The sequence below is a fragment of the Parasteatoda tepidariorum genome, chromosome 2, assembly GCF_982258835.1.
Source record: "Parasteatoda tepidariorum strain Cologne lab strain chromosome 2, Ptep-v5.0, whole genome shotgun sequence".
Lineage (NCBI taxonomy): Eukaryota > Metazoa > Arthropoda > Arachnida > Araneae > Theridiidae > Parasteatoda > Parasteatoda tepidariorum.
This window is the reverse complement of record NC_141756.1, coordinates 57,484,948-57,506,398: the sequence shown is the minus strand read 5'-3', so window position 1 is coordinate 57,506,398 and position 21,451 is coordinate 57,484,948. Positions and strand designations below refer to the sequence as shown.

The window sequence follows — 21,451 nt, the reverse complement described above, 5'->3', positions numbered from 1 at the left end:
CAATTTTTATGATAAAAAGCGAAATCAAAATTATTAAAGCAATAAGAAACTACACTTCCAGTGGAAAAACAAGCTACGCAGTAGAAATTCCAAAAGGAAATCGAAACCAAAAGAATAAATAAAGAAAAACAATAAAAAAATATGACAACCGAAGCTGACGTCGCCTGACGACGTCAGCTTCCGGGGTACCAGCCCCGGAAGTCAGAAATGCAAAACCAAACCTTTTCTATCGAGAGAGCAAGACAAATGTCTAACTTGCTCTGCCTGTACCCCAAAGGTTTTGCCAAAGTCTCCAGGTAGAAAGAAAATATAATACAAATTACAAAAACAAAATACAAAAGTATAATACCTAAACTAATACAAAAGAGTACAGACTGTAGTCTCTTGTACTTTGGTTTTGGGATTTATTATTTTCAAGAAAGTTTTTGAGCATTGTATTTTTTTGTTTTAGTTTAGGTATTATACTTCGTATTTGGTTTTTGTAATTTGTATTTTACTTTCGCTCCACCTGGACTTTGGCAAAACCTTTGGGGTACAGGCAGAGCAAATTAGACATTTGTCGTGCTCTCTCGATAGAAAAGGTTTTGCATTTATGACTTCCGGGGCTGGTACCCCCTGACGTCATCAGCTACGGTTGTCATATTTTGCATTTTTTTTCTTTATTTATTTTTTTGGTTTCAATTTTGTATGATTAACATTAATTGTGATACAGAAGGCGTCTGCCACGTAATGTGCAACATAAATATTACATAGAAAATTATTTAAACCCTTAGGTTTTTAACTTACCAAGAATTAGAATTGTAGTGAACATCTAAATCAATTTAAAAATAATATGTTTAAATTTAAGCAAATGTAAACAGATGTTATTAACGAAAATACTTAATACTGTGATTTAAAGAAGTAAGAAAAAACACAGCCTGTAATGCAATAGAACGATTTGGACCTCATACCTGGCTACGAAGATTGCGTCAAATAGATATTATTTGTAAAGCGTTACGATTCGCCTTAACTCTTAAGTTATTTGAGCTTAACAGTTAAGCTATTTGAGATTAACAGCAAGCTTAAATTATTTGAGTTTTCTTTACAAATCGTAGTTAGCTAAGGGGTAAATAATACGTTTAGCATTACGGTTAACGTAAGTCAAATTCAATGCAAAATCTCTAGTTCGTTCACCAGGAGTTAGCACTTGGCTCCGCCTTCATCACGAGGTATCCGACGATACTATTTCGTTATTTTTGGGAGAAGGGTGTGAACAATCCTGCACAAGGTAGCTATTTGGTGATCGTGTGACTAAAATATTTATTTCGCAATCTTAATGTGTATTTTTTTAACATTCAATACTTCATAAATTTGATGATATTTCTTTCTTTTGAGTGAATAGTTTGTCCTTTTTGAGACATTTTGCTGCAATATATTTAATTAGCTAGAATAACGAAAGGTATAATAGCAGATGATAAAGCGAAGTAAGTGACAAAAAAAATTCACTGTTCGTGTTTGGCGCGCATTAAGGGTTGTCTCATTTTCAGGAGCGCAAATGTTTATCCTCTTACTCCCGAGCGGAAATGAACTCTTCGTCCGACTAGAATACTTAGAAATAATTCTTAAAATCATCAAAGCACAAGTTATATTTTACAAAAAATAAAAAATAAATGATTTAAAATTTAAATTTGTCTTCTACTGAAAGAAACCAGATACAATTCATACCTTTATGACACCAACAAGAATATAACATAAATGCATTTATTTCGAAATGTATCATATTTCTTAAAAAGAAAGTTGAAACTGAATAGATATAACCGGGAGTTGCAAAACAACACTATACAAAATAAACTGCCTATTCCCACTAAACACAAAATGGATATTTTAAATTACGTTAGAGGTTCTTGTTTAAATAAAAACAAATTCTACAATAGAATAAATATTTAAAAAAAAATGCTGTAAGTCTCCAAGCTGATATTTATATACTGTTTTAAACACCTAGAAAAACGTGAATCCCACTTCCTAGACTTAACTGTTTGACTTTGATATTTCTAGTTGGCGAGTTTTAAACTGAAGCCGTAGCCAGTTACAGATTCCTTTTCAAATAAGAAAGGCTTACTTGGCGAAAACTATATAAAATGTAGTGAAATGTCCTGCGGGTTAAGGTACTTGAAAAGCTAAGCAAGCCACAAGATCAAACAACTTTAAAAGGAAGAAAGGTTTACTTTTTTTTTCTCCTTTTAAAGTTATGCGCAAACAAATTCAGTTCTCTTTACTATAGTTTAAAATGTAACGTTGTTTTTTATACGGCTAATATCAAACTATTACAACAGATGATACTTAAACCATTACAATAGATAGAAAAAACTATTACAATAGATAGAAAAAACTATTACAATAGATGATACTAAAAAAAAAAGCAGAATAATAATACAAACTTATAAGAAAAAATCGGGGCATTTTTATAAAAGAGAAATTTCGCTTTCTATTGCAAAAATAAAATTATAAAATGGACACATAATGTCAATCATACCAAGATATTATTCATGTTCATATTATTAAATGTATATTTAATAAATGTATTACATGTTATTATATTTAGATATTATTTATATTATATTTCTATATTAAAACAGTTATCAGTTATTTACGTCAAGGTCAAGATGGAATTAGTCAATTCGTTAAAGAGTTTTTCAATATACAAAATGCAAATGAAGATCAAACTGTACAAGGCTTTTTTCACATACACACAACTATAATCAGTATCATTTCCAACAAAATCAAACTAGTGAAAAAGTAAAAAAGCGCAAGTTAAAAAATAGAGAAAACGCAATTGCACATTTTACCCTAATAATTAACTTCTATTTTATACACTTTAAATCCTTACAATAATTTCACTAAAATAATACAATTGTCAAAATTATAACATGCGCACGTTAATCGGATATAACATGCTCACGTTAATCAGATAAAACTGCCAACCGTTCAATATTCAACGCAGCAGATAGAACATTTCAAACAGTTTCAACAAAATTATGATACCACTTTATCTTGTTAGTTATAAACAAATTCAATGAATTAAGAACTAATAACAGTTGTCTTGAGAAAAGATATTAATTTAATCTAAGAAAATTCCATAAAATTAAATTACATTGCCTGCCATAAACCTGTAGGTAAGTATTAATCGAACATTATTTCAGTTTAATCAAATCAATAACTACGGTTTCATGCTTAATTCACATTTCCATCCAACAGTTTCCTCAACAATTATTATTATAAAAATAATGTCCCCCATCTAATATCCCTAATAAAATTTGTTTAACTACCAGTGCATAAAACTTTCAGCCAACTCGTAATTTTGGCGATGATTCAATAAAGGAATATTTAAGCAGTTTCTGCCCTAAAAACGTGTCATCTTATAATCGTCTGTCAGGAAAGATAAATAATTAACTTGTGAGGCTCAAGTTATGACTGTAAACATGCCCTTCACGAAATAACAACAAAGAAAACCGTTCTTTCCTTAGTTCGTGCCATACGACAAAGATTAGTTTATAGAGAAAACTTGGTTCTGAGTTTTATCGCTAACAATATTTGAAGGAGTTAGCGTAAAATAAAGCGATGCACGCTATGTTGAAAAAAATAGGCTTAGGTAATATTTGTTCTCTTTTACTAACAAAATGCTCATTAATGACTTTTTAATAAAAATATAAACAATGTGGTTCACTTTCTTTTAGCATCAAGTTTGCTAATTATTTTTTTAGAATTTTTACATTGTCTGATGAATTGATTGAACTTTTATCGAAATTTTCTTTATAATAATATCTTGCAATGCAATTTAAATAAACATAATTTTCTATTAAATATTGTAGCAACCATTAAATAAGAAAAATATATTTTTATATATTTTTCGTGAAAAATATATTTTTATAAATATATTCAGAAATATATTTTTTATATATGCTACAAAAAAATTCAGGTAAAATAACATAAAAAGAGCCACGGCTACGGTAAAAATGAACTTTTTACTATAAAATGCAGTTTTACCATAAAATTTTATACCGTAAATTTTAGAAAATTATTTATTTTATAACAGTGATTTAGTAAATATTACTGTAAAAATTACAGTAAAACACGATATTTTTTTTATTTAATTTTTGTTTCGTAAAATTTAAAAATGAATTTAACAGTAAAAAGCAGGGTTGCCGGATTTTAGCCAGGTTAAAAAAAAAAAAAAAAAACCCGATCGGTATAATTTGGTTTAAACCACTAAAAAAAGTCCTGCTAAAATATATATATATATATATAATATTTTTATCTATACTATATATATATATATATAAATTTTAAAAAAAAACGACTTTTATTCGAACTAATATTTTTCAACAACTGTAATAATATAAAAGGGAAATAAAATTCTTAATTAACCCCTTCCTTCTCGCTCCCGTGAAAATGACGGGGTGAGGTTTCGCCCTCTATTTCTCGCTCCCGTGATATTGACGGGCTGGAATGTTCAGTTAGTAACGCGCTAATAAGAATAAAACTAATTCATTTCTTTTGCCCGGAAAACATTTTATTTCTCATTTTACACATCAGATGACAGTACCAGGATATTTTTAAGGTAATTGTAGATAGTTAGTATATTTTAAACTAGATGCCCGCACTAATCAAATACGTAATACAAATACAAAAGCCAAAAAAAAGGCACTTTTATGACCGTTTTCTTGAAAATTAACCGATCGTTAAGAGGTTAATTACACTGATGTTATTGTATGCTAGTAATAATTTGGTGTAGCAATTTCGCACCTTCGAAAGAGTTTGAAGCAACAGCTTTGACCTTGGAAGCTTTAAGAAGTGATTGCAGGCAAGGAACAATTTGGAGCAGCAACTTAGCATTTTCGAAACAGTTGGAAGCAACAGCTTTAGCATTGGAACCGTTAAAAACAAAAATTATAAACTCTTTCCAGCTATAATCAGAAATCAACTTATTTAATGCAGTATTAAGTATCTGAATAACACAAAATTAACTACATAAATCATCCAACTTCTTAAACAAAATATAATAATTATTTCGAACAAAACATCTACAGTTTTATAGAAAACTCTTAATTTATAGAAGATTTAGAACAATTTTAAAAAATAATTATTCTCAATCAATTTAAAGCGCAGTTATAAAGAATTAAAAAAAAAAAGCACAGTTAGGAAAAAGAGAAACCTGTGATAATGTTAATTACAGATTAAATTTAATGAGCACTAAACTTTCATTATAGTTAATTGCAAATTTATTTATCTAATTAAGCCTCAAAAATTTACAAACATGAAATGATAATTATGAAATTTGGATTTAATAATGAAAGCTTCCTACATTTACATCACAAACTTTTTTATTTATTTACTTAATTGAAAACGTCCCTTTTAACATAAGCCATACACATACAGTTTTATTTTTTCAACGCAATCACCAAAATGGGGGGCAGAAAAACTACTGAACTCAGTCAAAATTTTGATCTCTTTATTTTACTTTGAAAATATCTGTGTGAACTAAAACTCAAACGGAGACCTTATGATGATAGATCACAAATCAATAAATAAACAAATATTATAAAAATAAAATAAAGGAATAAAAAAGTGGTACTTCATTTGTAATTAAGTTTTACGGACAGTTCATTTTTTTAAGTATCACTCTAATCTTAAAAGATAGCATTAAGAGTTTAAACTGTATATTTCACTTCCTCAATACTGAATGCAAATTAAGACTTTTAGTTCCAAAAGTAAAAATTCATTTATTTTTTATTAGTAGATAAAAACATGGAAAGAATGTCTCAGTCTTATAACTATTGCATTAAACCTTTTAAACGAATTATTTATCCGAAAATTACAGAAATTCAAACCAAAAAACAACGTACTAATTATTTAATTCAATGCATAGTCTAAAACCATTTCGTAATAATAAAAATTAAAAACTCTACACCATGTTTAATTATGTAAAATTAAAAATAAAAAAAAATCAGTACCATCTACTTAGGCCATATTACACAATATTGTCAAGGATTTAAGACTCATAGAAAAGAAAAATCTCGTTCCTCTGAGTGGACAATTAAATCTTATTAATTAATATTCCTTAATAATTTTTACTATTTATAAAACAACCAACTGATAAAAATAAGAAAATTAGTAAACTAGTAAAACCTTTTGACATTGTCATTTTATTTAACTCCACCGGTATTTAAGATTTCACTTAAATATTTATTTTTCAATTGCCATTTGGAATTAATAAATTATGCTGGAAGTATTCTGATACTGCATGAAGTTACAAGAAGTTTTGCATAAACAGCTATGTTTCTTTGTTAAAAGCAATATGAACTTAGAAAACTTTTCCAATTGTGTAATTAAAATAAAACATTGTTTCAAATATGTGATAAAGTTTAGGAATTATAACATAAAATTCAAAACGTTTGTTAGTTAAAACATCTTTTAACCCTTTCGCGACGCAAAGCGCGAAAGCGCGCTTACCGCTGAGGCCGGCAGTCTCTCTAGCGTGTGTCTCCCCAGGGCCGGAGGGTTTTTCGATGTTAAGCCTAATTCCATGAAATTACCGAAATAACAGCGCGTTGTTTAATATTGTTCTGTAGAGTATTTAAGTGACATATGCTTTATATATATTTCTATGGATACTTTATTTACTTAAGTTATTTCTTGTTTGAATGTAATATAAATATTAATAAGTTTAAATATTTCGCATAATTTCCTCTATTTCCAGCTCAGTTAAAAATTTTCGACGCTTCGACATTCTAACGGTAAAAAGAAAAAAAATTCAAGCCTACAAGATCTAATTATCCACTAAAAACTAATCTGAAAATCGAAAGTAGCGAGAGATAAAAAAAACTCCCTTACTTACTGTAAATAAATATCACGTGCTAATTTAAAGAGCCCTCATAAAACATTCCCCCCCCCTCCTCTCCTTCCCCTAAAAACCACGTGAATGTACTTTCATCTTGAGTAGAAGGTCAAATCTACATGTATCTGAAACCATAAGGACATACAATGCCATCTTTTGGAAGAAATTTCATTTTTTAAAACGTTCCGAAACGCTGGCACAAATATGTGACGGTCGGGGGAGAACGAGAAAACTCTCTGACACGCGGGTGTGTCGGCCGGGAAGTGAGCGCGTTTCTTGCTGTCACATATATGTGACAGTCGGCTCGAAAGGGTTAAGGTAACAGGTAAATTATTTTTCAGCACAGTAGGTTCAAAAATAAATTATAATCGAATGTACAGGGAAAAAAAAACATATATTATAATCGCGTATAGAAAAATAAATTACGATCGCAAAATTAAAAATCGTATATGCATGTACGAAAACAATATTAATATTTTACTGCAGTATACGTAGAAATAACATATTTTAAACTGCTTAAATTTTTACAAATAACAAGAGTAAGGATACGATAACCGAAAAATCGCTAAAAATGCCATGAAAGTTGTACAAACTGTACTTGATACCGAAAAATTCACTTATAATTAAAAAGGAATTTCAATCCATTATCTTTAAAAAAAATGCAAAGAAGTACAAATATTGATTGAAATGTTTCCTTTAAGTTTCAAATAAATATTAAATCGGGGGGGGGGGGGGGAGTAATATATGGGAAGGGAAGAAAGATTACAAGATAGAGCTACCATACGAAAGAAGGAAAAAATATTCCAAATATTTCTTAAAAAATATGACCAAATATCAAAGAAAAAAACCTGAAATGTTAAAAAGAAATGGTTTAAATCCAATATAATGCCTTATAATGAAAAAAAAATTGCTCAGAAATGAAAAAATACCCTAAAATGAAAAAGAATCAGAAAAAAAACCTTCCCCCGAAAATCCTCAAAAAATTCTCAAAATCACTTCATAAATAACTTTCAGCTCTTCAATCATGAGTACAAAATATAGTTTATTTTCCACAGAACAACTTAATTCCCTTATAATATTAAAATAAAAGGGTGGGATTTAGAGCTTTAGTAAAAAAAAGTTATGATGGTTAAACGAGTATAAGTCTCTAACCGAGTCTAACTAAATAAAATAAATAAATATAAGTACAGCAAGATATAAACAAAAACCCTAACAATCAATTCAACTACTTATTTCACAATTTCAGAAACCCACCATAAATATTTATCTCTCAAATCATTTACTTAAATAATAACTTACATTTCACAAACCTAGAGAGACCACAAAAAGGCAACATGCATCAACATAAAACTACCAAAATCTCATAACATATTTAAGTAGATCCAAATAGATCTGACTCGATTTGAATCCAAAAGCAAACTTACTCAGTGCGGCATAAATATTCAGATCAAGATTTCACATAACACATACAATCCAATTCGAACTATCTTCTTAAGTACATAAACAACACAGTTTCATCTAAACAAATAAAATACCCACGCCACAATGCATGGTACGTACGTAGAATTGAAGCATAGACTAGCTAGACCGAAATGCAACCACCCCATAAGAGAGTTTGGAAGCGAATAAACAGCGATCCGGTTTTCCACGGAATTTCACTCCCTCTACACCCTACCCCCTGATTGCCCTACCCCCGTTTCCGGAGAGAGAAAGAGTCGAGGAATCATGGGAAATGTGAGGGCATACGACAAGAAACTTAGAGGCGAAAAAAGTATGGGGTAGGCTTTGGGACGGGGTTATCGGGCCTCCCCTGTCAACTTTTTCGACTCCAATGCAGCAAAAGTAGACGAACTGAAGGGGAATAAAGTTAACCGCAAAGGAAGAGAATATTATTTTCAGAAGTGGCTGATCGCATTTTATTAAGTTTTGAAATAAGATAGAAGTTTTATTTTATGAAATTTAGGCTGTTATTGAGATTTCCTAAGGCGATTTTTTTCGACTAAAATGCAGTATAAGTAAGCGAATTGTCGGAGAATAATAAAATTAATCGCCGAGGAAGGATTATTATTTTCAGAAGTAGATCGAAGTTCATTAAGTTTTGAAATTAGATATTAGTTTTATAAAATTTAGGCATCATATTTGGCCTCCCCCAGTCAATTTTTTCGCCAATGCAGGAAAAGTAGGCGAAATGTCGGAGAATAAAGTTAACCGCTTAGGAAAGAATATAATTGTCCAGAGTAGCTGATCGGAGTTTAAGTTTCGAAATGAAATATTAGTTTTATTTTCATGAAATTTTGGCAATTCGAATTTTCGATTATATTAGATTAGGCTTTTTTTCACCGAGGGTTATGAAATGAAATAAAATAAAATTTTAAAATCAGATTTAAGTTTGAAAACACAGGAAATGAGAAATTATTAATGCTTTGGATTATGTCACTTAAACTTAAATGAGACACTTTAGTTGATCAAGTGACAGTAAAATATTCAGTTGGAAGCGTTGATTGTTATTTGTTATTTATAATTAGCAAAATCTTTAATAATTAAACTAAAGATTAGAGATATATATGTAAGTCTAATAATAAGATAATAATAATGTTCTTAAAAAATAAAAAGCAGTTATTTATTTATCCTTTAACCTTTTCCCTCCTTCTAAATTTTGCAATAAATTTGTTAATTTCATGTTATATTGATAAGGAATATGGAATACAAATAGTCTCATTTTTAATGTCAAAAATATTGTGCTTGATTCAGAATAAAAGACTAAGTAACGTAAGTAAATCTTTTGTTTGACTAAGTAACATTAAAACAATTCGATAACTAATAATAAAATTTTATAAAATTTAAGCCAATCAACATGCAAAATTACAGCCCAATAAATTGGGCAGAAACACTTTAAAAATTAAGTAACAAGCGAGCAGCAATTTTTTTTAAAATTATGCTGTTAGGTTGCAGATGAACTAGGAAAAGTATCTTAAAGTATTCTAAGAATTGAAAAAGAAAATTTGAACGTTAAGACAAGTTCATTGGGTAAATGGAAAAATTTTGCGAAAAAATAACAATTGTGCAAATATTAGACGATTATGCGGATAATTTTAAACTATTTTTTTCCGTAGCATCAGCATCTTCGTACAATATCTATCCTCTGAGCCACGATGGCTCAGAGGATAGAGCATTCGCCTTTCAATGAGGTGAACCGGGTTCGAATCCCAGCGATGGCTGGTCGATACGAATTCTTCATTCGGTTTGCACAGATCACATTGCTGAAGTAAAATATCGTCAGTGGTAGACGAATCATGGGTTAGAGTCCTCTTTCCATCAGGCTAACCGTGGAAGTATTTCGTGGTTTCCTTCAACGCAAATGCGAGTGAGTTATAACAAAAGGCAAATTTCTACTAATACTTGATCCAGGAGTTCCCTTGTCTTCTGGATTGGATTCAAAATTACAAGGCTATGGAGTTGAATATTAGTAGTTGTAAACCCAAAAAATTAGGTCGGCTGTTCAAGGACTGTTATAAAATATAAAAATAAAATATCTAGGGCCCTACATAACTTCCCTAAGCATATCGTAATGAAATATCTAAAGCAATTACTATTTATTTCTATGTGCCTTGGAAAATAGGAACCAAACGCATTACATAGTAATTATATACAGTAGGTATTTTATTCTAATTTAAAAGAATATGACACAAAAATTTATGAACTTTAACAAAGCAGAATCCCTAAGTTTATATCATCACTCGTTCTCCTATCTTCGTAAAAATTACATTCTCGTTTCAATTTTAATACATAAAATATTGTAAAATTAATGTACCTTTTCGTAGCTAATATAAACACATTTCTTTCTTCTCTTAATTAAAATTTAAAAAATTGATCTTGAGAAACAAAGATGCCAGCAAACCCCATTGGCAGCATCGCAGCGACATAATCGCAGAATGTTAACTGAGATCTTGCAGAAAGATTTTTCTTTTGGGAAACAAAAAATTTTGGTTTTCTTTTCTGCAAAAAGTTCAGGAAGATTTTTATTTTCCACAGAATTATATTAAAAAGATGTCTTTCTCGCACATCGGAGAGGAAAGAAATGCTCGCAATTTTTCTATTCTCATTTAAGAAATAAAGATTCGATAACGACTGGCTTCAGCAAAATTTCAAGTGTATAATATAAAAAATAAAAAAAACAAAGATTCACGAAAGTTTAAAAGATAGTTCGCTTTAGAAATCATGTTCTTTCAGTTTATTTTTTTAACGGTCACCATCTTTTATCTTTTAATAAAATATGACTACGACAGGAGATATCGTTACCAATTCAAATTTATAACAAAAGAAAAATCAATAAATGTAATACACTTTTCCCTACTTTTATGAATTTGGTTAAATAAAATCTATCTGATATTTTTAATACACTACGCACATGAAAATTTTAAATCAGACATTTTAGTCTTCATTTTATCACTCACACCGATTCCATCGAAAATATATGTAGTAATTTGATCATTTTCTCTAGCCAATTATTGCTACAAATTTTATTTAGAAAAAAAAGAAGGAAAAAAAACGGTGCTCTTTGTTGTTCAGTTACTATTAGTGATATTTTTTTAATGCCGATATTATTACGTCAAAGTTCGAAACACGTATTCAAGAAACAGTTTCAACAAGCCCGGTTTTCACCGATGTCATCGTTGATTGACACGTTCAGACGTTGCCACAGGGTCCCAAGCCTAATAATAAGATAACAAAGGCTAGTTCAAATAATTATGCAGATAATAACTAGAAACAAATAGCCGTAAAGATAGAACATATTTCAAAAATCATCCATACTGGTTAACAAAAAATATCGAAGAAAGGCAAACTGTTAAATTATTGCTTTTCACTTTCCAGGTTTACTGTTAATTCTGTATTTCAATTATAACTACAACAATCTAAGCGTTTGTCTAGAAGCATTTTTTATTGCACCCGAGGGAGAGAAGAAAAAAAAGCAGCAGTAAGGGAAGGAAAAAAATATTACACGTGTCTACCATTTCCAATAAATCCAACGCAGAAAGAATTCCGCATAAGTTCAATCCGTATAAAATGAATGACGCAAGAAAAAAAATTATCTCATGCTCTGCAAGGAGACTAATGATAATAACAATTGTTCTGCAGGTATCGTCACAAATACACAACGCTCACTTGTTAAATCATCGCGATTTTTCAAAAAAAAAAAAAAAAAGACGAAAAAGTTTATATTTCAAACTAAATTTGCAAAAAAAGGAAGAAAAAAACGTAATTAGGCAATACCAAATTTTATTAAAAAAAAAAAAAAAGAAACAAAAATTACGTACAACATATTGAGTTTTCCTAGTAATTAAAAAAAAAAATTCACCAGGAAATTGGACGTAAATTGAACTACTCCCAAACACAAAATGTTTTGCGACGTACGTCGCAATTTTAAGCACTTTCTGCTCTAAGGTGTAGGCAGGGTTGAAAAAAACCCGAGTTTTTCAGAAAAAAACCAACCACCTACTGGGTTTTTTTTTTTTTTTTGATCTTTTAATTGGATTTTTATAAACTTTTTTTTTCCATCATTTCTTTTTATTCTTTACAGTCTAAGAGTAAGTATTGCTTCGTTAATAAATACCATTAATTTAATTAATAATTAAACTCATAATAACCAAAATTACTGATAAATTTTTATATCAATGTCATTTACATCGATAAATTAGCAATATTTTTAATAACAATAATAGGGTCCAATTACCCTAGCAACAATTTTACCTTGGTCCCAGTTGGGCTTATTTTTTTAATTTGTCCTATAAACTTTTGTATTTTGTCCTATATCAGGGATGGCGAACCAATGGCACGCGTGCCATTTATGGCACCCGACGCAATATTTTGGGCACGCCACCCACCAATCACATTTGTTATTATACTATGAATTGTTATCACACAAATGTTATTACACTATGAGGCATATGTAACAATTAAATTAAAATTCACAAAAAAACACACAAAATAATAAACAATTATTAATAAAAAAAATTAACAATTAATGCTAAAAAACAATTAATTACCATAAAAAAACAAGCTAACAATAAATAACTAGCAAAAAAAATTAACAGTCCTGCTTAAACTAACATCTTACGACCTAATACTTGACGACCTAATACTTATAAGTTATTTGTCATCTAATCTGCAGCAACAGAAGTCACACTGATGTTACTTTAAGTTGAATTACGCGTATAACTGAGACATTAGAAAATGTTTTTTTTTTCAATGTAAATAAAGAGTTTTGAGTTGACAGTATTTAGTATTATTATTTTCCCAATAATCACGAAGTCAAAATTCTTTGACGGCACGTCTATGACCTCATTAAACAATTTTTTTAGAAAAAATGGCACGTTGGTGTATGAAGGTTCGCCACCCCTGTCCTATATGAACAGGCACCAAGGGACCAAACTTGGGATGTCCAGATTTTTAAATATTGGTCTTAGATAGGGCCAATATTGGTTTATATACGACCAATATAGAGCATATATTGGCTGAATAATGAATATAAAATATGGGGTGAATCTGACAGCTCTATATAGGGCAGATATTGGTTGTATAAAGGCAACAAAACATCAGGTGAATCGGAAACGTCTATAGAGGGCTAATATCGGAAAATAACGGAACGTTTTCCGATACAATGTTACAATTTTAATATTTATTGAGACAAAATTCGTGAATATTGGTCCAATGAGCGCGCTAATTATTTTGCTGCTAGGCTACCTTAGTAGGATTAACTTATTCTGTTTTAGAATAATGAAAAACTACTAAATATTTAAGTGAAGAAATAATTTTTATGTTAATTCAAATAAAAGACATCAATTTTCAAAGTAAGTTTTTAACGTCAAAAATGTATTTATACAATGGTTCATTGTATTACTTATCCAACTGTGTTATTACGTCTTATGTTGTGTACAGTGAAACGGAGCTCCTAGAATAAGCTCTAGTATTTCAACAATAGGGAATGTATCAGAACAAGAATTCTAGAACAAGTATTTCACCAGTCAAAACGTGTAAGGTGCTATATTTTTTAACTCTATCTGTAACTGTACATAATATGGTTGAGAATTGGTATTTAAAATATAACTGTTATTTGAATTGCATTGCAAATTAGTAGCTTAAACTTTCGTGAGAACAATATTTTCAATTTCTTGTAATATGAAGAGTTAAAAAAAGTCTAAAAAATTTTAAGCAAAGAATATAGAAATAATAGAAATGTTTTAATGTATGCGGTTTGTATTTTATTCTATTATAAATTTATTATAAAAAGCTTATTGGTTAATAATAAAATGCATTAATCATGAAAAAAAACTAGGGCTTTTCTCAAAATAATCAACCCAGGTTTTTTCGGGTTGGGCAGAATCATAACTACCCTGGGTACAGGACATGAGGCAACATAATTGTAAATACAATTTACATGTAGGCATTAAGATGTTTCAGTGTATTGTATATTCGTCTTGTAATGATTCCGAAAACTTGCGAAGTACCTACTTGTAAACAATATTAAAGTTAAATGTAAAAATGTCACCTTTTGAAAAAATTTGGCTTTAATGTACTCAAAGCCTTTCCGAACAAGAATTTCAGCGTAAAATATACAATTTGTATTTGCATTTGAAATATATAACAGGGTTCATAGCCAAATTTTTCAACAAAAAATAAGCACTTTTTAAGCACTCCAAAAATATTTTTAATCATTTTCCAAAAATAATTTTTTTTTTATTTGGATAAGTGCAGTAATGGAAAAAAAAAGCTATCGTTTAAAGTTCTTAATTTATAAACATAAAATCAACAAAATATAAAAACTTTACATAACCGTGGTAATATAACTAGTTTGGCATAAATACTGCAGATATATATATATATATATATATATATATATATATATATATATATATATATATATATATATATATATATATATATTAAATTTATGACGATAATCGACACGCCAAAGAAAAACTCTCTTTTTAAAAGATAGAAAACTAAGCACTTTTTATAAACCCTAAATAAAAAAAAAGCACCTTTTTAAATATGTAAATCAAAAATAAGCTCCTTTCAGCACAGTGAAAATCTCTTCTTTTGCCCTCGTGGCCGGATATCTTACTGTGTATATATATATAATTAAACACATCATCCCAATTAAACAAAGATCTTCAGCTGCTTAATTAATTTATTGAAAGTTATGCAGCACATTATTTACACAACTATTCTAAACACATATATAACAAGAGTATTTATCCCAAAGAAAAGTAACATGTCAGTCCTCGACAAAAGTCCCGCTTCTTCTAAAAACGACCAACCTTTACCCCTCCTCTCTCACTTCTCCTTCTTCCCCCTTCCTCTCTTCATAGTAAGTATCGTTTTCAGTTCGCTTTCAATCTTCACACGTCCCTTCAAAGGAAGCACATTCGTCGCCTTAGCGACAATGCTGCTTCACAACCTGCCAAAGATATAAAAAAAAACAAAGCAAAATGGGAAAAACAAACACAAATCACGCAGGCAGAGGAGCTCTTAAATATGTAGCTCCCAAAATGGATGTTTTAATTCAATTACAAATGATACAATGAACTACTAATATATTAATAACTATGTAAAATATGAACTAATATATAAAGCTTATAACAATGATATAAATCTATGCACGTAAATTATGAACCTACTACATAAACCAACATTTACTTTGTCATTGCTATCCTAGACAACGCGTCGGCATTTCCATGGCAAGAACCACGACGATATGTGAGAGTCATATTGTACCTCTGCAGTGCCAAAGCCCATCTTGAAAGCTTAGCACCATGAGGCACGCTGCTTGTAAGAAAACTCAGAGGGTTATGATCCGATATGACTTGTACTTGTGCGCCAAAAATCCACGTGTCATACTTCTTTAATGCCTCCAAAACACAAAATGCCTCTCTTTCTATTGTGGACCACCTGGCTTGACAAGGGGTTAATTTTTTGCTGAAAAAGGCGATCGGCATTTCTTTGCCATCATCTGCGGTCTGAGCTAAGCAAGCTCCTATAGCTGTCGCTGAGGCGTCAGTGTATAATTGGAATGGTTTATCTAAATTAGGTGTATGTAAAGAGGGCATTTTTACCAGTTCACGCTTGAGCTGTTGGAAGGATTGCTCTGATATATCATCCCATGGAATATTCGTTGGAACGCTTTTCTTTGTTAAATTTGTTAAAGGCAGCACTTTTTCGGAGAAATTGGGTATATAATCTCTATAATATGATGCTAGTCCTAACAGACTTCGGACCTCATTTTTGGTAGATGGTCTGGCTATACTATGAATCGCTTCCACTTTCTCAGGATCTGGAGTATGTTTTCCGGAACCTATAATGTGTCCTAGAAACTTCACGTGGCATCTGCCAAAGTCGCATTTCTTCAGGTTTATCGTTAATCCAGCTCCTCTTAATGTGAGCAAAACTTGACTGATATGAAAGATATGATCAGTCCAGGATTCAGAAAATATGGCTACATCGTCGATGTATGAGCGACAGTAATTTTTATGTCGTGCCAATACTTTGTCCATTGATCTCTGGAACGTGCTTCCAGCATTTTTCAAACCAAAGGGCATTACTTTCCATTGGAAATGTCCCGAATGGGTGACAAAAGCTGTGAAAGTCTTATCTTCATTTCTCATCGGAATCTGCCAATAACCTTTTGTAAGGTCAAGTACTGTTATGAAATTGGCTTTTCCGATTTCAAACAAGAGTTCTTTAGCTATTTTCATGGGATACGCGTCGGGGATAGTGAAGCTATTCAAAAGTCTGTAGTCGACACACAGCCTGACACTTCCGTCTTTTTTTGCTACACACACTACGGGATGAGCCCATTCGCTCTCGCTTGGTTCAATAAGATTCCAGTCCAAGAGTTCCTTTACTTGTCGATCGACCTCATCTTGCAATCGGATAGGAACTCGATAAGGTCTAAATTTCTTGGCGGAACAATCTGCTGTGACTCGAATCGCGTGACCGTCCACTCTAGCATGTCCAGGTTTGGTATTAAATACATCCATAAATCTTTTCAAAACTTTTGACAAATCTCTCCTTTGTTCAACCGTCAAATCTTCAAGTCCCTTATCTAGTTTATCAATATCCCCAATTGATACATTAAATTTATCAGCAGGAGCGTAATGCAAGTCTCCAAAGTCATCGTCTTGTTCGAATACAAGACCAACATAATTTACTCGGGTAACGTACGGTCGCAGTTTGTTGATATGTATCTCGCGAATACTTCCATCTTCCATTTCTACTTTGGCTGAATGGGGTCTAGTCATTTGAATTAGTGTGGCGGGTCCACTCCAAGTACTAAGAAGTTTATGTGAGGATGATGGTATCAACACGAGGACTTTATCCCCAACCTTGAATGATTTCTCTTTTGAGCGAAGATTGTATTGAGAAACATAAGTATCTTGGGATACTTTCGAGTTTTCAGATGCTAGTTCATGGGCGTCTTTGAGTTTATTTATTAGATCTTGTAAATAAGTCTCTACAGGTTTCGATGCATTAGATGGAATTGTTTCTCTACCTATCCACAAATCTTTCAACAGAGCCAAAGGTCCAGGGGGTAACCTTCCATAAACTAATTGAAATGGGGAAATACCGGTAGTGCTGTGGGGAACTTCACGGTAGGCAAATAATAAATATGGCAAATGTAAGTCCCATTCTCTACCATGTTGTTGTATATTTTTGTTCAGCATATTCTTGAGGGTCTTGTTCCATCTTTCAACGGCACCCATGCTTTCCGGATGACCAGGAGTTGAAAATCGCGGCGAAACCCCGATGACATCTAAAAACCCTTTTGTTAACTTCGATGTAAAGTTGGTTCCTTGATCGGAACATATCACTCTCGGGAACCCGGTTTGTACAAAAATTTTCATTAGGACATTACACGTAGTTTTCGCGCTTATCTCCTTCACTGGGGTAGCTTCAGCCCACCTTGTGCACAAATCAATTGCACAAATGACGTATTTGTGTCCTCTACGTGATGGTGGTTCTAGAGGACCAATACAGTCCACACTCCAAATTTCGAATGGTGTTTCCGGTCTTACGATCGGCTGAATTGGGATTCTATCTCGATAGGTGATCGGTCTTCGTAACTGACATGTCTCACAGCTCTCACAAAACGCCTTGACATCATGTGTTACGGTAGGCCAATAAAATGAATACTTGATGCGTTGTTTCGTTTTACGTTCACCTAGGTGACCAGCAAGTGGTATTTCGTGGGCCATTTTCAACACTTCTTGTCTTTTGCTCAATGGAAGAACAACCTGGTCCACCTTTTCACCGAACATTGTTTCGGAATGCACCAATATTCCATCTTGTATTTTATAAGACTTTTCATTGTCTTTCGCCCAAATCCACACATTCCTCAATTCTGCATCTTCCTTTTGTAGCCTTATGAGTTCAGCTCGATTTTCGTTTTCCCATTCCGTCCCGTTTTTGGTGACACCATTTATCATAGAAATATTACTCATTGGGTTTTCCAAGGACTGCACCTCGGGCTCGTTTGGTCTCTCGGAACTTTGTTTTGAAATAACCTCGGCAATTGCCATTTTATGAATCTGCACATTATTTTTTAATGCCTCGTAAGCTTTAATGCTGAGCAACAAATCGTTGACAAGCTTTTTCGATACTGCACATGAGATAGTAACATTCCCATGCAACTCATCATCTAATTTCATTGAAAAATTCCTTAGAGGTGTCATTTCACTTTCCCCAAAAGCAGATGAAATTTCAATCACTCCTTCTCCGTCGGAATGTATATCTCTAACAAGTCCTTCTCGCACCACTGAAACCTGAGCACCTGAATCTATAATCCCCGTAAGGGTCTGATCACCACACTTAATGCTTACCATTTGAAGCTTATCTACATCGAAACAGTCCTTTGCTTGTTTTGACACCGGTGCTGTAATTCTGGCTGTCAGAACTGAAGAATTGACTTCATTTTCAGTTGTGGATGATAAAACCAAATTGCTTTGAGCATTTGGACCATAATGTCTTTTATTATCATTCTTTGGGCATGTTTTGGAGTAATGTCCTTCTACTCCACACGAATAACAAGTCGGCTTGAATGATCGCCTTGGACCTTCGTACCTTGAAGTTTTTGGAAATTGTTGTTTCTGATGATTACTGGAATTTTGAGGAAATCTATTCCTAAAAGGTCGCTCTATAGGTGGAGTATGAGGACAGCTCTTGTCAGGCAATTTCTCTTTCGAAGCTCGTTTTTGCGTATTTCGAATACTTTCGTATTCATCGAGCTTATCTGCTAGCTTGGCTGGTGATATCAACTTTGACCATTCATCAAGGAAATGTTCGCGCACTTCATGCGGCACTCTTCTTTTGATTTGATCCGTGATCATCAAATTCTTTAGAGCATCGAAGTCGGACACGCTAAGTCCATCGATCCACTCTTGAAAATAATTGGTTAATTCAAATGTGAAATCCCTCCAAGATTTATCAGGACTACGCTGATGTAGAACAAACTTTTTCCGGAAACTTTCTGCGTTCATCTTGAACCGCTTTAATAAAACTGCTTTGATGTAATTATAGTCTTCGAAACTTTCCTCGGATTCCCTGGCAATCATTTGCACTATTTCGGCCGGCAATAAAGTCAATAAAACAGACACCCAATCTTTTATCTCCACTTTTGTGCGTTTTGCTTGTCTTTCAAATAGCGATAGGTACAGGACTATGTCATCCTGATTTAATTTAAATTTTGGCATCAACCGAACTAATTCATGACTGAATTGGCTACTATTTTCAACTGAGTTTGATACTGTAGCTCCTTTTGACTGAGTCTCAAGTTCAAGTTTTCTTAACTCAAATTCCATTCGTTTTTCTTCTGCTTCTACTTCTCTTTTCTTTTCTTCGGCTTCTAATTCTCTTTTCTTTTCATTTTCCCCTTCCATTCTAGTATTGATAATCGTTTCTAATAAATTTTTCACAAAGCTTTCTTCATATGCTTTACTTGCCACTATGACAGATTTTAAATCTACTATTTTCATATCGTGGTCTATACTTTCTCCCAACTCTTCTGCCAAACATCTTAAATCTTCCTTTCTGCCCTTGCCAAGGAATGCCATGATGCTTCCTTATTTATTTTAAACTTAACCTCAAAATTTATTAAAATGTTTTTTTTTTTTTTTTTTTTTTTTTTTTTTAAACTCAAAATTAGAATCTGAAATTTTAGGCAGTAAAATTGTCAAATTACTACAATTTAAAATGAAAATAACTTTCAGAGTATTGCCTTATGGGAAGAAAAATAGATTCAACTATTAAACGAAACTTAAACGTTAATTACTCTTCCAACCTCAACAATGTTTCTAAAAAAATACTTTAGCACTGCTGTTTCATATTACGTAAAATATAGTAATTAAATGTATTTGTACCCTCTAATTATACATACATACAAAAAAATGCACTCATAACAAAATCAATACAAATATGATATACAGGTTCAACCATTAGTGCAGTGATAAACTGTGACACGAATTATCACACTCATATAAATTTCTTTAACCATCAAGAACATATTCTATGTTCTACATATTAAAAGTGAAAACAATATAATATGGAAATCAAGGATTGAAAACCAACTCTTATCTTATATTATAATTTCTGTTACACTATGAATATAAGTTGAGGAAAAAAAAAAACAAACAATATATATATATGCATTTTTTTTTAATACAATTTGTTTACCACATCAATACCACAAAAAAATATATATATTTCAATTAAAACGATAATATTTTCTACAATCCGCAAGAAATATAAAGAAATCGTTTTAAAACCTATCCCTTTTTATTCATTTAATTTATTAAATGTATACACATTAAATCCTCATTTTTTCTTTTTTCTTTTTCTTAACAAGCACAAGATGTCTGCAGAAAGAATAACATACACTTCTCAATCATAAAAAAAAATCTGACGCCAGCATAAATAAAACAAAGCAGAAAGAAAAAATCGTCTTCTGAACTATTCTTTCCGACCTTGAAGCCGGAAGCGAAACTGATGAACATTCACTTTGAATATTTATGAAGCTGACGATTACTATTTAATTTGTTATTCGATTTTCGGCACAATAGTATTTATACTTAAGTAAAATTTTCTATTCCAAGCTGAACTCCATTTTTTTTTAAATAAAAAAAAATATATAACCATCAATAAGCATTCGGATAAAAAAAAATATAGAATATGAGGAAATTCTCTACTATCATAACGCTTCTTATTGAGTGAGAAACTCTAAATTAATAACAACAAGAACACACTCTAAAATAATTTCTACTTGAACGCTTTTGTTCTGACAATAATATAACATGAATAACTTTCTTTCGTTATGTGATATGCACTGCCGTGCTTCCAATAATAATCAAAACAGAATTTAAAAAACCACAATAGATTCAATTTAATCAAATAAAAATTCCAATTATCTGGGACGAAAATTAATACAACAAAATTCTTTTTATAATATGCTATCTAAGTACTCTGGCGAGTAAAAGAATTCTCTTTAGAACACTGGCGTGTTCGTTCTCTGACGAGTTAACTAATGTT

The 21,451-nt window shown here is 31.5% G+C and overlaps 2 protein-coding genes across 7 annotated transcripts in view; both read right to left on the bottom strand.

The window, feature by feature from the left end:
- The window catches only part of LOC107446303 (fat-like cadherin-related tumor suppressor homolog), a 456,785-nt gene that overhangs the window by 307,891 nt on the left and 127,443 nt on the right, over positions 1-21,451 (bottom strand). For 3 of the 6 annotated variants that reach the window (XM_087157389.1, XM_087157394.1, XM_087157393.1), the window contains exon 1: positions 8,299-8,567. The exons of 2 other annotated variants lie outside the window; for them this stretch is intronic. The gene's annotated coding sequence lies outside the window, so the exon portion shown is untranslated. One more of the 6 variants, XM_087157392.1, reaches the window with a different exon arrangement.
- On the bottom strand, positions 15,568-19,980 carry LOC147815786 (uncharacterized). The gene has a single exon (XM_087156584.1). It carries the CDS (start codon positions 19,978-19,980, stop codon positions 15,568-15,570), a length of 4,413 nt encoding a protein of 1,470 aa, XP_087012710.1.

What these genes read in the sequence shown, in the direction of transcription:
- LOC147815786 (XM_087156584.1), bottom strand. Translation starts at nt 19,980, where the DNA reads ATGGCATTCCTTGGCAAGGGCAGAAAGGAAGATTTAAGATGTTTGGCA.